At 45.6% G+C, this 16,497-nt stretch overlaps 1 protein-coding gene across 6 annotated transcripts in view; it reads left to right on the forward strand.

Annotated features, from left to right (window-relative positions):
* The first annotated feature begins 9,800 nt into the window (after positions 1-9,800).
* LOC128406794 (claudin-34-like) overlaps positions 9,801-16,497 on the forward strand; it is a 31,169-nt gene continuing 24,472 nt past the window's right edge. The window contains exons 1-2 of one of the 6 annotated variants that reach the window (XM_053374495.1): positions 9,801-10,344; positions 12,516-13,686. In XM_053374495.1, the coding sequence (XP_053230470.1) occupies positions 10,214-10,344; positions 12,516-13,443 (1,059 nt within the window). In that variant the 5' untranslated portion in view covers positions 9,801-10,213 and the 3' untranslated portion in view covers positions 13,444-13,686. Of the gene's footprint in view, positions 10,345-10,761; positions 10,991-11,397; positions 11,913-12,515; positions 13,687-16,497 lie in introns of those variants that run through there. The other 5 variants (XM_053374539.1, XM_053374501.1, XM_053374548.1 and 2 more) reach the window with 5 other exon arrangements.

The following is a 16,497-nucleotide window of genomic DNA, read 5'->3' on the forward strand; positions in this document are numbered from 1 at the left end:
AGAGCACTCCATGAACATTTTTGTTTTTTTAAAAAAATCCTTTCAAATTACATACCCCACCAGGAACACTCCATTCTGCCAAGAACCTCATTGTCCCTACCTCATTGTTGGTAATTATAACCTACTTCTGTACTTGTTTTGAAACTTGGAGCCAAATATTGTTTTTCCTCAGAGGGTCATCAACACACATACCTCTTGATGAACAGTTAAGCCATCGCAAACAGAGCTATTTGTATGTCACACTCCATGCAGAAGCATAGAAAAACATCAATGGACAGTATATGAAACACTTTCTCTGGGATTCAGCTTTCTAGTTAGAATCTCTGTTTCCACTTTAAAAAAAAATCAAGTTTGAATCCTCAAGGTGATTATAAAGATACACCTGGCAACATGCAGGTAGTAGATTCTCAGAGATGACATGTAAGAGGATTAGGGGTTGGGTGGGGCTGCACAATGCGCTATATAACTTCTTGCCACAATTCACAACTGCCAGAAGCAGACTAAAATACTCCAAGTAGTAAAATGGCTACATATATTATGATAAAGTTAAGACATCATCGTGTGCATGCATGCCTACTTGCAGATCAAAGAACTCATCTTTTCTTTGAAGAGAGTTTTGGTATTCACACATATACTCCAAAGTCCATGGTCTGAGTACTCCAAACTCTTCCCCTCCTCTCTTTCTTTGGTGAAACACAGGGTGCTGCTGGCCTGTGCTAAATCATGGATGGATGCTTAAAAGAATCCTTTTAATACTCAGTTAATTTACCCACATGTTTTGAGCCTGGATTTTGTAATCAAAGGACAACACAAAGCGGGGGGAGAGACCTATATTGAGCTCTTTGGGATTTTCAGAGATTTTTGGGGGAGTGGGGGGGTGTTACTAGATGCTGCGATATGGAGCACAGAGCCAGACGTAGGCTGAAGAGCAGAAGTGAATTCTTCTTGTGGTTTTCCGTGTACGAGATCCATCCCAGTATATAAGCATTACGGTTTGGGAGGAGGCCAGTTGTTTGGAAAGCACAAGGTCGACAGAAAAAGACACCCAGACTTTTGTGGACTGTGGCAGATGAGAACAGAGGGAGTGCGATTTGGGGAGAATGTATCTTATTCTAAGTAAAGCTTAATTCCACAGGAACAGAAAAGATGTTTGACTTTCTAGGAAATGGCACTGCTGTTCAGATTGCAAGTTACCCAACCTCACAATTACTTAGGGTCATGCAAACAGACTGATAGCCCATTCTAGTCCAATGCACTGATGTCCACAAAAGCCGGATGGGTGATTCAAGGAAGCTTCCAGGCAGGGCATGAAGGCACTTAGCTCTCCCCCCCCCCCCCGAACTGATATTCCAGGACAAACCTTGTATTTTGATCCTGCAAATGCATCTTTAGCTCATCTTTTTGGTTAACTGTGCAAATTGTTCCTGGCATCCTGAAAACTCAAAGAGTTACAAAGGCACTTCTCCAATTGTGCACTCTGTGGACAATTCTGCTGCAGAAACCACCTTCATGCCTAGAGCTGCCTAGAGTGATGTGCAGAGAAGATGTTAGGATCTTCCAAATAACTGCTTCAAGGGAGCATCTGAGGCCACTACAACTGTTTTTGTTCTTCGGGAAATGATATAATTACAAAGCCAGGATTCCCAAGAACTAAAAGGGTGGAGATCTTGGAGGCTGATGGAGAACTTGGTGCTGCTTCCTTAGGTTCCAATATTCCCAGAAACTGCAGAGAAGGAGGAGCCAGGAGATTTAGAATATTGCCCAAAGAAAAATATAGCAGATGAAGGGCCTGTGGCAGAGGGGGGGGGGACCTGGCACCCTACTCTGCTCCTATTTGCACAATTCATGTAGCAGTATAGAGCATGCGCAGCAAAACCTCACTGCCTTTTGGAATACTGCTTTTGCTGCTTCCCGTTCAATACCACCAGCCTAATCCCACACAAGTTAGGGAGGGATCCATGCATGTGGAAAGCTAGAAGTTCACTCCTCTATACCACTGGTACAAGCAACCATTCCGTATTTCCCACATCACTACAGTTTTTCTGTTCCATTTTTCCAGATTCCAGATTAGGCAAATGCAGCCGCAAAGGCTCCACTTGCAGTTGCAGGCACTGATTCTAAATCTATCATGTGTGCACTATGCATTGAAAGCAGAGTCGCCAAGAATCCTGGGAACTGTAGTTTAAGGGTGCTGGGACCTCTACATGTGAAGTGTAAATTACAACCCCCAAGGTTCTTTGGGGGAAGCCATGTGCCTTTAATGTATGGTGTGGGTATGATGTAGTCATTCACTGCACTGGAGAAGAGACTCTTAGAAGGAGATAAGAAAACATTTCTCTGAGTTGTCATTTTGTTTTCAGGAAGGAAAAACCTAATGAGACAGAAAGTTTCCATCAGTGATTTGTGATTTCCCACTAGAATGGGAAATGCTTTTATATGCTTATATATGCGCACACCATATATATATAGGGTCTGGGCACATGAGAGAGTTTTCTTGCACAGTAATAACTACTTTTTAAAGTTTTGGCAAAGCCAGTAGAATAGCAGAGCAGTTGAGGTTGGTGTCACTGCACAAAGCAAGCTGTTTCCTTGGAACTCATGTTTCCAATTGCCTAAAAGCACTCGTTTATGTTATCCCTTAGGCTTTCCCTTCAGATGTGATGAAATTATGAAATACCCAGCAAATGACTCTAGGAAATGTTTGTAATGTTTTGGGGCACGTAGCACATTTGAGTTTGGGGCTGTGTATGTGTGTTCTAAGCCTATTGATCCTTTCACGGTGACTGAAGATCCCTCCAGGAAACCCCTTATTTTTATTCCATGCCTCCCAATTGCACCTGAGGCTGCTACCACCCCCTGGATCATTCCAGCACCCCCCAGGGCATGGTATCGCCCTAGCCCATGCCTTCTCCATGAGTTTTATGGCTGAGGGGAAGTTTAAACCCTGGAACCTGAGGTCCTATTCCAACATTCTTAACACTACACCATACTGGCTTTCACACTCACAAACAAGCACACACACCAGCGGGAATGTCGGCATTGGGGGTGTAGATTTCACCCTAACGTTTTGTCTAAAAAAACCAATCCTCAGGAGCGACAAACCGCTCTTAACCTAGGCATCAGAAACAGAGGCGTTTCTGTCTTTTGTTGCCAGTAGAAGACGCCAACCCAAACTCTTCCCCTGTTGCCTCTGCAATAACTTTCCAGCAGTAAAAAAGGGAGGTTCGAACAATAAAAGAAATAGAGGGGGAGTGCAGGCCTTCTCAGGCCATAAAAATTATATTGGACATCAGCTCAGTGAATGAAGATGCTGTCAAATGACTGGCAGAGCAAACATTGCCATGTTTCTTCTCATGTTGAGATCATGCGACTTACCTTTAAAGCCAATTCAATTGTGATTGTCCTCTTCACTCCTTTAAACACACTCTAAACAAAGCTACAGAATTATTCCTGGTAGACGCATGTAGTTCTTTCTAGGGAGATATTACCTCTATACTTGTCAACACTCCTAGGAAAGGGTGATGTAGTAAATCGATAGAGGTGTCATAAGTAGGTGAGACACGCGGCAAATCCAGTGAATGCTATAGTAAACACTTGGGCTGTGCACACTCCATACATTTAAAGCCCATTGTTCCCCCCAAAAGAACCCTGGGAACAGTAGTTTACCCGTCATAGAACTACAATTCCCAACACACTTCACAAACTACAGGTATGCACAATTTTTTGGGGTGTGAATAGAGGGCACACACCAGTGGCTTTTGGAGCTGCCGGGATCTCTGTGGATTCCAACACCTTTTTCTTCTGTTAAGCTTTGGGGTATCCCCCAAGGAGTCACAGGGGAGGGGTCCACCAGAGGATACCTCGTCCGAGGCTCCCTCAAACCCACAGCTCTGTGGCTCATATAGGGATGACTGAGAGATTTGATTCAGTTTGCTTTTTACTTACTAGAACAAGATGCAAACCGAGACACAGCACATTGCCACATTTTGCAGTGCACTGCTTTAGCCAAGCAATGTGTGCAAAACTACACATGCTAGTGTAAATGCGCCCAGGAATCATATATTTGTGAAAATAACATACAAAAACGCGTTACTAAATGTTAGGGGAAATGGACATATGAGGGAAAATATGCCTTGCACATTATCCTTGCATGAGAGTCATAATGACATCTCTGGGTAGAATCTGGAATGTTTATATTCGGTGGATTGTCCTCCTTGATCTCTCTGTGGAAACAGCAATGACAACTTTGATACAACTACCGCTGCTCAAGCGACGCAAAAGGAAACCTCCAGAAGGCTTTGTGAAAACACTGGGTTCTCTGCAAAGATTTAGATGTACGGGGAAGATTATGCAACTGGGGCATGTATGTCCATAAAGGTGTGGTTTGTTAATAACACAGAGACAGTAGTAGGAGCCCCACATGCATGTTGCTCTGGGGTCACTATCAACACTCCTGTGCTAAATTAGGCCATGGAGGCTGGTATTTTAAGACAGATTTAGGGCCCCACCAACTTCAGCCAGACCCAACCTGATTAAAGCGTACCCACACCTGTCTCAGGTGATTCCAACTGTACAGTACAGTGCTCATCTGTATTAAAAGTAAAGCAAGAGTAAGTAAACATCTATTGCCTGTTCAGCTGAATGGAGGCTTTTTGTGGAGAAGGGCGTCTGTCAGTAGATTGCTATATGGAGCCTCCAGGTTGAGACGCACACTACCTCTGAATATGCTGAATAAGTTGGGGAGACTACCCACAGAAAAGAGCTTAATCAACCTTCCCCTCTCTCCAAGCAGGCCTTGTCTTCTGCCTTCCAAAAACATGAAGTGAAAACAGATCATTTCTGTTATGTACTGAAGTTCTCACCCTGGGCCAGCAGGGGGATACTGTAGATAGTTATGCAAATGAAGGATCGAAAGTGACGTTCAGTGATTGGATAGTTTTAGAAAATGGCAACAGTTACATTGTTCTGGAGCTCTATATAAGCAGGCTGACTGAGCTCCTCAGTTCAGTTCTGTTCCAGCTTACAAATAAAGAGCTGCTTTGGAAGAATCTCTGTGTCATCTGATATGTTCGCCCACAACTTAACAATTTCCGCTGTTTTCTCTCTCACACACACTCAGGTGCAAGCTGGCTAGGGAGGGATTCTGGGGTGAGACCTGAGAGAGCAAACAGGCACATTAAGAACACATGGTTCTGATGGACTTTGGTAGGGTGGGTGATCAGAGTCCACCCCCACCTTAATTTTTGTGTCTGAAGACTTGCTTGATATTTGAGAGAGAGAAAATGTCAAATGGACACTTAAAAGGGAAAAGCAAAGATCTGTCTGGTACAGAGAGTAAAGAATCTGATTGTAACTCATAGACACATATTACTCAGGCATGAGCCAAGGGTGATGCAACTTCTTTTCTGCTTATTTATTTATTTTGTCACCATCCTGAACATTTCCCAGACACCCTCTGGTTTTCACGGTGCTGATGTTAGCTTGCGGTGATGAGAGAGGATCGTTCTGTACTGAGCGAAGAAGCGCACAGGAAGAGAATTGGCCATAGATCCACGAGCTCCTCGCCGCAACTGGTGTTTGCAATCTATCCTCTCTACCCAGTGCTGCTGGCTCTTTGTCCAGACACCAAAACAAAAGCTTAAAAACCTTGCTGTGTCTCTTGTGCCTCTTGGGAAGTCTGTGGCTTCTGCCTCCCCTCTTGTGGTGAGTGCTTGTGGGGAGCCATTGTTGTCCTTCACTGATGGGGACACCGCGATTAATCATGCTGTGGAGCAATCCCAAACAACAAACTCGACACCACAGTCTCACTGTGGTCTTGCTTAGAAGCTGCAGTATATACTCTGGGGTGTGCACCAGAGACAATACCATGGCGGTTTAGACCTTGAGTCTTCATTTCCTTCCAGTAGCTGCCATAGAAGGAATAAAGGGATTTTCATCAGCTTGCACAGCTCGATCTCCTAGTGAGCAGCATCCATGCCAGTCAGTGTAGCAGTGATGTGAATGACCACACCTTCTGGTCATCACCCCTGGCTTCGCATGACCACGGAAGTACTATGGTCACGAGGCACAAAGAAGTATTTTTGCTTGCATTTTTCAGCAGCACCTAAGCCACCGAGGTAACATCTGAATCAGCCCTCTCTTGTCACGGAGAAGAATTTTTCTTTTCATTATTGGGTCAATGCAGCATGATCACCAAATTAAGGTTCAAGTCAAGAGGTTGAATGCAACAAAGCAAAGGGCAAGGAGAAATATTTCCATTCCTGCAACAGAACTTGCCCTCCCTCTCCTCCTGCATGCAGCCTCCCCCCTCCCCCCCAAAAAGTGCTCCAGAGAGTACTCGAGAGCAGATTGTGTGTGTTTGTGAATGTGTGAGAGAGAGTATAGGGAATGCGGGGTAGTTCTGTTTTGTGAGCAGTTGTGCTTCTGCAACAACTTTGTTGGACATTCAACCAAATGGTTGGCATCAGAGCTGGCTCAAAACATTTTGCTGCCTGAAGTCGAACAGCAAATCTCTTCCTCCCCGTCCGCCACTATCCCAGGTGTGCCTCATCTTTTCCTCTGGGTGGTGGGGAAGTTTGGGCTCGCTGGGGGCATCTTGGCCAACAACTCCCCATCTCTACCCTGCAAACACAAAAAAATCTGGAGCTGGCACAGTCCAAGCTAGTAAAACCATGTTTGGGACAGCGGCTTTTTGAGACAACTGCCACCTGAATTTGTCTTTTCATATATATTTGTATATATTCCCCATTTCCCTTTCCCAACCAAAAACATGAGATCTGGCAATTTGCCTTCTCTGTTTGTAGCGCCAGTGTTTTCCCTGGCAGCTGTCTCTGTCATTTTCTATCTTTAGTTTTGGATTTCAAGCAGCGGTTGGGTTGTTTACCCATCAATAGCCCTAGATTCCTGGAGGGAGGAGGTTGAAATTAGGAAGCATAAATTATCCAGACAAGACAAGGCAGGCGCATCGTAAGCTGCACACTTGCCAGTGTTGAGAAGAGGATCCTACTCCTGGCAGGCACTAAGTAAATAACAGGCTTTGACTTGGAGCTTCATTCCCACCGCTGATCTCAGTAGCTCTCATAATTAACAGACGAACTCACTGACCTCAGTGGCTCCTTGTCAGGCTGAAACATGAGTCATTCCCAGCCTGTGTGCTGTGAAATCCTGTGCACACTTCCCTAGGAGTAGGTCCACAGTGCAACTCAACTTCTGGGGAGATGCATATAGAATCGTACCGAAAATCATTTAAGCAGCAGCTATCAGAAGCTTGGAAAATGTTGGTTTATGGCGATAGCGTCTGGAAATAGCACGGAGATGAAAATACAGATTGTGGAGACCTTGAAGTCCAGTCTTCAGTTCCTGGGGCAGTAACACAAGATGGTTCCCCATTTGCTTTAATGTATAGGGGGATGTACACAGAAAGATAGAGTTGTCTCTTACATTAATTGGGGGGGGTCCACGTGTAACAAATCAGTGCCACCCTGAATTCACTTGGAAGGATGGGGTACAAATTTAGCAAATAATCATAAAATAATAAAATGTAATTGGGGCATGCAGGAGGATCAGGTAGCTTGGTTCTGTTGAAAGTCATGTTACTTTTATAGTTACTATGTGAGATATTACTGTATTTTTCGCTCTATAGGATGCACTTTTTCCCTTCTAAAAAGTAAGGGGAAATGTGTGTGCGTCTTATGGAGCGAATGCAGGCTGCGCGGCTAAGCCCAAAGCCAGAACAGGGAGACGAAGTGCTGCGCAGCGCTCCGTCTCGCTGTTCTAGCTTGGGGTTAGCTGTGCAAAGCCTCCGCAGGGCAGCAAGGTGAAGGCACCCCGCTGCTCTGCGGAGGCTTCAAAGGCTGTCCCCGAAGCCAGATCCCTCTTGCTGTTCTGGCTTATGGGGTTCAGAATTTTTTTCTTCTTGTTTCCTCTCCCCAAAACTCGGTGCGTCTTATCATCCGGTGCATCCTATAGAGCGAAAAATACGGTATTTCTTTGTAGAAAAGACTGAGGAAATCTGAATCTCAATTCCTGCTGTGCATGCAGGAATGCACAACAGGGATCTCAGTTCCTCAGTTCTTTTACCTGTGAAATGGGTTCATTAGCCCTTTTCACACTGAAAACTGCTAATTGTATTAGCAAGCCCCGCTTGTTTTGTGACATTTCATCAAAGCATGCTTGTTCTCTTTCTCCACCTTTATATCGTTGCATATTGAAGTACAATTATTTCACCTGCTGTTAGCAGCAGTGGTGGGGCTAAAGGGGCACAAAAAGGAGGGCTCTGCTGTCTCTGCTGCCACCATGCACTCTTGACATCAGGAAAAGGGAGATGGGTAAGCATTGGGCTCTGTGCTGGCACTTGGGCCTTGGCATATGTCCAGCTGGACCACTGACACTGGGGCTAACGGATGCAGTTACTGCATTAGCAGTTAACCCAGCTAATTTGAAAGGCGACATTTTCAAGGCAGAGCTTTTTATTGCTATCTTCCAGTAGATGGTGCCATCTACTGGAAAGTGGGTGAAAGCGTAATGACCATTGTATGTGAAAGTAGAATTCACAAGTCAGTAAAGGGGCTCGTGCAGATCCTTTTAAAAAAAAAGAATGAAATTAAGCCTGATTTGCTTGCACAAAATTTATGTGGAGGTTAGATGATGCCAACTCTATTTAGCATTCATCCTGATTTGCTTCTGGGTTCCACCATCAGTAATTTACCCTATACTTTTTACTGTATTGCCCTGTCACTCCCCTAACTGCAAATAAGTCCTTTAAAAAAGTGGATTTGTTGCACCAGAGTGCTTTAATTCTGCTTTAATTGGGCAAACTGACATGGTCAGCATGCAACTGCAAAACACTGACCACAGTCCCTTCCTCTCAGAATTGGCCTGCCAATCACGATTGAAAACTTAGCACTTTCTCCCTCCTGCTTTTGGCTTACACCAATGACTTCAGGAGCTTGTCTTCACTCTTATTTCTTTCATGACTGAAGTTTCCCAAGCAAAAGCATTAGCGATCAGAATAAGTGTTGCAAAATCTGAACTGTTACATAAAAACAAAACACCTTGAAGGAGCTCACTGCCTTTGCTTGTGAATTAACCTACATGCAGGGAGCGGCCTTCACGCCTCACAGTGGGTGATGTTCCTCTGGCCTCATGAGGAGCCTCATGAGGAGCCTCGAGTCGGGGCAAGGGTCTTGCAGGGTGTGGCCTTCAGGCCCCACAGCCAGGCAAATTCATTTCATACTGTAGCCTTATGAGGTTTTGCCCTCGGGTGGGAAAAATATTGCACCTGGGAAAGGGAGATGGGAGTCAACAGACATTCAAGGAATAGTTTCAGAGAAAAAGCTTTATTTCTACCATCCATGAACTGGTAGAAGGAGCAAGTGTGATATGTCACAAACAAGCACGGGTTCACAGTCATTTGCACAGAGTATATATTCCCCTTCCAGTTCCCTTCCCTTTCTCCTCCTCAAGAATCCTGCCCCATGAGTTCCTCTGAGCATGAACAGAAAGCTCCTGTCTTGGGACTCTTGGACTCTTGGCGCCCTTCCCAGGAAAGGGGGGTGAGAGTGGTTCAGCATGTCCAATGTGAGTTGCAACTGAATGAGATAAAAGTCAGTTCTGTTCTTTTAGCGAGGTCAACTGGCCTGGGAAATTGTTCTATTCAGCTACCTTTGTTACAACAGAGCAAATGAGCTAATGCCTTTAGTTGCTGAGAAAATGATTTTGAGAAGCTTTGAGCCTGCTTTGGGGGGGAGGTGACTTTGGGCCTAGGTGGGGTTACCTGCCCTCGCCTTCCTTCAATACCACACCATATGGCAGCCATTTTGTGTTTTGCTATGTTCTTATTGGTAGCCAATTAGTGGACTGGCCCATGTAGCACTTTCCCAAAATTGGTCTGGCTCCATATAAGGCAGCTTCCTCTGTTCTTATCATATGAAATACCCCACTTTGTATATTAATAGGAGCACAGGATGTTCTGCATTTATATCCTGGGGCTAATCTCATGAGCGATATGTCCAAATGTGTTTTTATGCTTGGGGGGCTGCTGCGTCGCTTGTTCCTGAACCTTTTCTTCCTCCCAAATGCCCAGAAGATCCATTGCACACCTTGACTTGCATGAAATCTCCTCTCTCTTATTTGCTCAGTGAACCAGACCGGGAGAAGGAGGAATGAAGGAAAACAGAAATCCGGCCTGAGAACGGAGGTCCCTGTCAAGAGAATGGCCAAGATCTCCTCAGGTGAGGATGAAAGGGGAGGCAGGGAAAAGCAAAGAACCCCTGAAAACATCCCCCCACTCGGGAAGAACTTGTCGGCCAAACCCCTGCACGGAAGTGTATCTGCAGGAAGACGGTCAGGACTTTTCTATTGGATGGGTGTCACTGAGCAGAGTTTTCAATGGAGATGGTGTATCCTGATTAAGTGGGGGAAACAGAACGGGAGAGCATTTGGGTGTGGAGGATGTCATGCAGATACAGAACTGGACTTGCGTCCTTGACGGGGTGAGCTCCCGTTGCTCAGTCCCAGCTCCTGCCAACGTAGCAGTTCCAAACCACGTCAAAGTGCAAGTAGATAAATAGGTACCGCTCCGGCAGGACGGTAAACAGTGTTTCTGTGCGCTGCTCTGGTTTCGCCAGAATGGCCGCATGATCCGGAAAAACTGTCTGCAGACCAACGTCGGCTCCCTCGGCCAGTAAAGCCAATGAGTGGCGCAACCCCAGAGCCGTGACTGGACTTAAGTGTCAGGGGTCCTTTACCTTTACCTTTTTAAAAGCACTGCACACTGCCATGCGATGTGAAAGTGCTTCATCTTATCAATGGTCACAACTCCTGAAATGAATGGATGGCTCCAATGCTCCATTTGCTGCCTTCCTTCAAACATTAACATTTGAGTATGTTCTAAGATGTTTAAAATAGTCAAAAAGATGACAGCTTTTAATTCCTCCAAATTTGATATCTACTTTAGATTTTTAAAGGCTGGCTCCCAAAGTTATTTCAGGTGAAATAGATGGATTTAGGCCCATTGCTTGGCCAAATGTTAATCACACACTTCAGTGGAAACTGCATGCAGCTGAGCAGCTCACATTCGGAGCATCAACACAGAAAGAAACAGAAAGAAAGCAACACAAATATTTTGACGGAAGTGTCTTAGGAAAGCCATTTTAAATCATGGACACCTAGGTTCTGAAAATGGTGTTGCCCGTATTGGTATGAGTGATGGGGTCCCATGGCACAAATTTCATGTAATCCCAGTGCAAAGGAAAAGAGCTAAGATCTTCTCCCTTACTATTATGTCCAAACAAGATGTGATGGGGAAGAAGAATGAGAGGTTTGTAGGGAGTCTTCAATAATTTTGCCAAGGCAATTCTTACGGTTCAGGGCCTCATGCTATTAGCCTTTCTTGTACATGGAGATCCTTTATGTAATGCATTCAGGACCATCAAACAAATCTGTGCTGAGATACACATACTGTATCACCATTTTTACTGCTGGAACTGCTCTGAATCTGACTTCAGGAAGAACGCGTTTTAACTGCACAGTGTCCTGGAATAGACACTCTGCACTGGGAAACAAGGGAACTGAGTTCCCTCCCATTTTCCACTTTCCTGATGTTCCAAATGACCAGTACCTTGGAGTTATGATTTGTGGTGTTGTCAGGATTCTAACTGGCCTGTAACTGACCTAAGAATTCTGCAGAGCAGTTGCTGCTGTGGCTGGCCGGCTGCTCAGGCGAACGTCAGCTCAGTGGCCAACAGCTCAGTCTTCTTGAGGCTCAGGAGCACCTAGCAAATACTTGCTCCATTCCTGGCACGCTAGTCTCTAGCTGAGGAAGGCATTTCACGTAAGTTTATGGATTAAACATTCCTCACTATGCCATCAGGTGTGTTTATGCTCAGTGGAAAAGGATAGCTGCAGTAAAGGTAAAGGGACTACTGACCATTAGATCCAGTTGTGACTGACTCTGGGGTTGCGGCGCTCATCTCGCTTTATTGGCCGAGGGAGCCGGCATACAGCTTCCGGGTCATTATTAAGCCGCTTCTGGCGAACCAGAGCAGCGCACAGAAATGCCGTTTGCCTTCCCGTCGGAGCGGTACCTATTTATCTACTTGCACTTTGACGTGCTTTCGAACTGCTAGGTTGGCAGGAGCAGGGACCGAGCAACGGGAGCTCACCCCGTTGCGGGGATTCGAACTGCCAACCTTCTGATCGGCAAGTCCTAGGCTCTGTGGTTTAACCCACAAAACAGCAAAATCATGAGCAGCTTCCCATCCACAACAGGTTGCTGAGGTTCTGGCCATTTTCACAGGAACAATGCAACAGTATGGAAGAAAGTATGAGTGTCGGCTTCTCTGGATCAGATGTCTCTACCTAACCAGGGGGTGGGAGAGAGCAGGGGAACTCTTTCTTTTGCTGCTTCTTTCTGTGCATGGAAGGAAGAATGCAAGAGGGAGGATGTCCTTCAATGACTAGACATGCTTGTTATTCCCTCTCTCACTGCATCTTGTCTTCTCTTTTGTTTCTAGGATGTCTGCCAATGTCTCCCCTGGTCCCCTCCTCTCCAAACCCCCCCTGAGGGTGAAAGAAGGCTCCCTGGTCGTCCAATGGCTGAGCTTAGTTTCCGGCCTCCAGATATCTGCATTCCTGGTGGATATTTTGGCCTTGCCGATGTGCATTGCCTCAACAGCCGTTGTCAACTGGCGAGTGTGGCGTGTGGAAAACATCAAGGGAACTGGCTCTGGAAACATCTGGATTGGAATCTGGCAGGTCTGTTTTTTGAAAGACCCTTCTAACGACGGAAACTATTATTACCATTGTGAAGAGCTCCATGAACAACATCCAAGCCTCCCGAGGGAAATTTTTATTGCTCAGGACTTAATGGAATTAGCTGCCATTATGAATTCATCGGCCCTTGGATTAATTTCATTTGCCTTGTATAATGTGTTCAAGCCCAGAAAACATAAGGATTTTCTCTTAACCTTTTTTGGGCTTGGAGCTCTGCTGAACTTAGTTGCAGGGATACTCGTCTTGATTTCCGTGATATGGAACATGTCTGCTGTCTTACAAAATGGGGAAATTGACTTCCCTGAAACTTTTGAATTGCCTCAAATTCCCAGCGAGCAGCATATTGGACCTTCTATTTATCTAGGCTATATCGCTGCAGGTTTCCAGCTGCTGAGTGCAGCATTGGTTGGGATTGAGAGATGTTGCATCAGGACCACCGCAATCGAGAGTCTAACCACTTGTACAAAGTGTGGTTCTCTCCTGGATCTCTCCTCCGCAGTTGAGATGGAGGAAAGCTGTGCAAGTGATCTTGTAATTCCAGAGAAATCCTGCGTAGTAGAGCTGGAGGAAAGCCGTACGCCCCAACGCTCACCTGAAGGACATCAAAGCCAACCTGAAGTCCCCAAACATACAATTATATATGTGATTCGCTTCAACCGTAAAGACTAAACTATCAGATCCAGATCCACACAGATCGCTCCATACACGGATGGATCTGCGTGGATCAGGATATGATAGTTTTGTTTTGGGACTTCAGGTGGGCTTTGATGTCCTTCAGGTGAGGAGGCCTCTTTTTTATGACTAGTAGTTATTTATTTATTTATTAAAGATTTTGTTGATTTACAAAAGTGTGCAATGTCTCTCTTTCATGTTTTTCCCCCCATGTAACACTTTTACAAATCATTTTCATTTGTTGAGGGGGGGGAAGATGGGTGGGGGTGGGGTCGGGTGGCGATTTTTCTATTTTACTTACTATATGTAGGGTTTGGTGTCAGCGTTGTTTGTGCAGATTCTTTGCTGTTTGCTTGTAATTAATAAACCAATTAATAAACCAATATTAATTAAAATATTGACTCTGTTCGCATGATCTTGGCCGGTCTTAATGCACGCTCTCGTTCCGTTTTTCAGAGCCTCCTCCAGAGCAGACCCACTAAAGCCTAACCGGTGGGTCTACTCCTGTGTAGGATTCAGCTCTTGATAATTGTGCACTTGGGTCTGGGTTAAAGGCGGATCTACACGGATTCTCATGGATCCTCCACTTTTTAAAAAAATAACTCCAACAAATGCAGTGTCAAATCACACCTGGAAGGCACGCCTACAGACTGGACTATCAAAAACGTGGATGCAGCACCACAAAAACATGGACTTTCTTCACCGCCTCTATTGCATCTGAAGAAAATAGTAGCAGGAGACTCTTTCAGGTGGTTTGCAATTTAACGGAACCACCTTTACCACCGGGGCCTTGTAAAGACCCCAAGATCTCCTGCAACGATTTTGCAAATTTTTTTGCAGATAAAGTCGCTCATATTTGGAAGGAGGTAGACACCACCGTGGGAGCAGGGCTGGGGCGGGAGAGTGCTAGAGCCCTGTCTGGTCAAGTTGCATGGAATCAATTTCAATCCGTTACCCCCAAGAATGTGGTCCTGTGTGAGTGCTTGGAGGCGGTTGGAGGATGGATGGCAGCTAATGGATTGAGGTTGAATGCTGACAATATAGAGTACTGTTCTTGGGAGACAGGGGGTCGGCTGGTGTGAAGGACTCCCTGGTCCTGCATGGGGTAACTGTGCCACTGAAGGACCAGGTGCGCAGCCTGGGAGTCATTTTGGACTCACGGCTGTCCATGGAGGCACAGGTCAATTCTGTATCCAGGGCAGCTGTCTACCAGCTCCATCTGGTACACAGGCTGAGACCCTACCTGCCCGGAGACTGTCTCACCAGAGTGGTGCATGCTCTAGTTATCTCCCGCTTGGACTACTGCAATGCGCTCTACATGGGGCTACCTTTGAAGGTGATCCGGAAACTACAACTAATCCAGAATGCGGCAGCTAGTCTGGTGATTGGGACCTGAAATAGACCTGAAGGAGCGTCTCTACCCCCATCATTCTGCCCAGACACTGATGTCCAGCACCAAGGGCCTTCTGGTGGTTCCCTCACTGTGAGAAGCAAAGCGACAAGGAACCAGGCAGAGGGCCTTCTCAGTAGTGGTGCCCGCCCTGTGGAATGTCCTCCCATTAGATGTCAAAGAGATAAACAACTACCTGACATTTAGAATTACCTGAAGGCAGCCCTGTTTAGGGACGTTTTTAATGTGTGACTTTTTAATGTATCTTTATTTCATTTTTTTGGAAGCCGCCCAGAGTGGCTGGGGAAACCCAGCCAGATGGGCAGGGTACAAATATATTATTATTATTATTATTATTATTATTATTATTATTATTATTATTATTACATTGTAGGATTTGATAATCGTTATAGGTCTTTTAAATTTCTAATCTATATCTATCTATCCCCTCCACCTTTTCCCTTTCTGTACTTCCCTATCCTTATAAAATTGAATATATATATTTTTAAAAAATTTACGGCTCCACAGTTTTCTGGGTCGCCCCATATTCATTACCCAACCACCTATGCTGCTTATGGCCAGATCACTTTGGGGCACTGCCATGCTGTAAAAAGATTCTCATGAAGCACAGATCCCCATGGATCCTTAGGTTTTTTATGTTTGGTCACCCTGAAATCACTATCAAATCACACATGATGAATATGACCACAGAATGAACCACAAAACCCACAGAGCACAGCCAAGGAACAAACACTATATTAAATACTTTAATCCTCATGGATCGTCATGATTGTTAAATGGACTCCACCAAATTATATTGTAAGACACCAATGTCTTACCTGTGAATGTAAATTATCAAACCAACTAGATGGAGACCACCAAAGTAACCATGAAAAACTATCACCTGTCTTGCGTCAATTCAGCTACAAATGGTTTTGGGACAAAAGTTGGTTGCTTTGGGGGGGGGGGGTAATTATAAATGGAGGTTTAACTGCAAGTTTTCTTGCCGACAGATTTTGTCAGTGCAAACTTTGAAATCATGGTGCCTGCTGACAGCTTTCCTGGAGTCCACCACGTGTTTTCAGAAAAAGAACAGGATTAGTGGTGAATTGTGCCCAGCATGACTTCAGATTGTTCATAGTATATTTGATTAGCTGCAGGGGCATACGAAGAGGCAGCGGGGTGGTGGTGTCCCGGGGTGCCACCCTGGGGGGAGGGTGACAGTACGGTCGCTGTACTGGCTGCCGCTTGTGCGGCGTCCGTGTGGGCAGCCCCTCTTGCAGCGACCGTATGGGCCGTACGGGCAGCTGGTCTCGCGGCCACTGTACAGGCTGCTGCTCACGTAGCGTCCGTACAGGCAGCCCCTCTTGTGGCAGCCATACAGGCTGTACGGGCAGCTGCTCTCCTGGCGACCATACGGGTCCGTACAGGACATTGTGTGCGCGCCCATCATCCAGGACTTGTTACCCTATTTTAGCTGCCACAAAATCTATCAGCATGCCACCAGAACCAGGGAAGCCTTGCCAGTTGCAGCTCACACAGTTGAAGCGAAATAAAAGAAGAGTAGATCAGGAAGAAAGTTCCCCAGACTTCAGGAAAAGATAACAGTAGCTCCAGCATCTGATTCAGTGCAGGCTGCTGAGGGGTTGGACTAGATCACC

Source organism: Podarcis raffonei, chromosome 2 (genome assembly GCF_027172205.1).
Source record: "Podarcis raffonei isolate rPodRaf1 chromosome 2, rPodRaf1.pri, whole genome shotgun sequence".
NCBI classification, from domain to species: domain Eukaryota; kingdom Metazoa; phylum Chordata; class Lepidosauria; order Squamata; family Lacertidae; genus Podarcis; species Podarcis raffonei.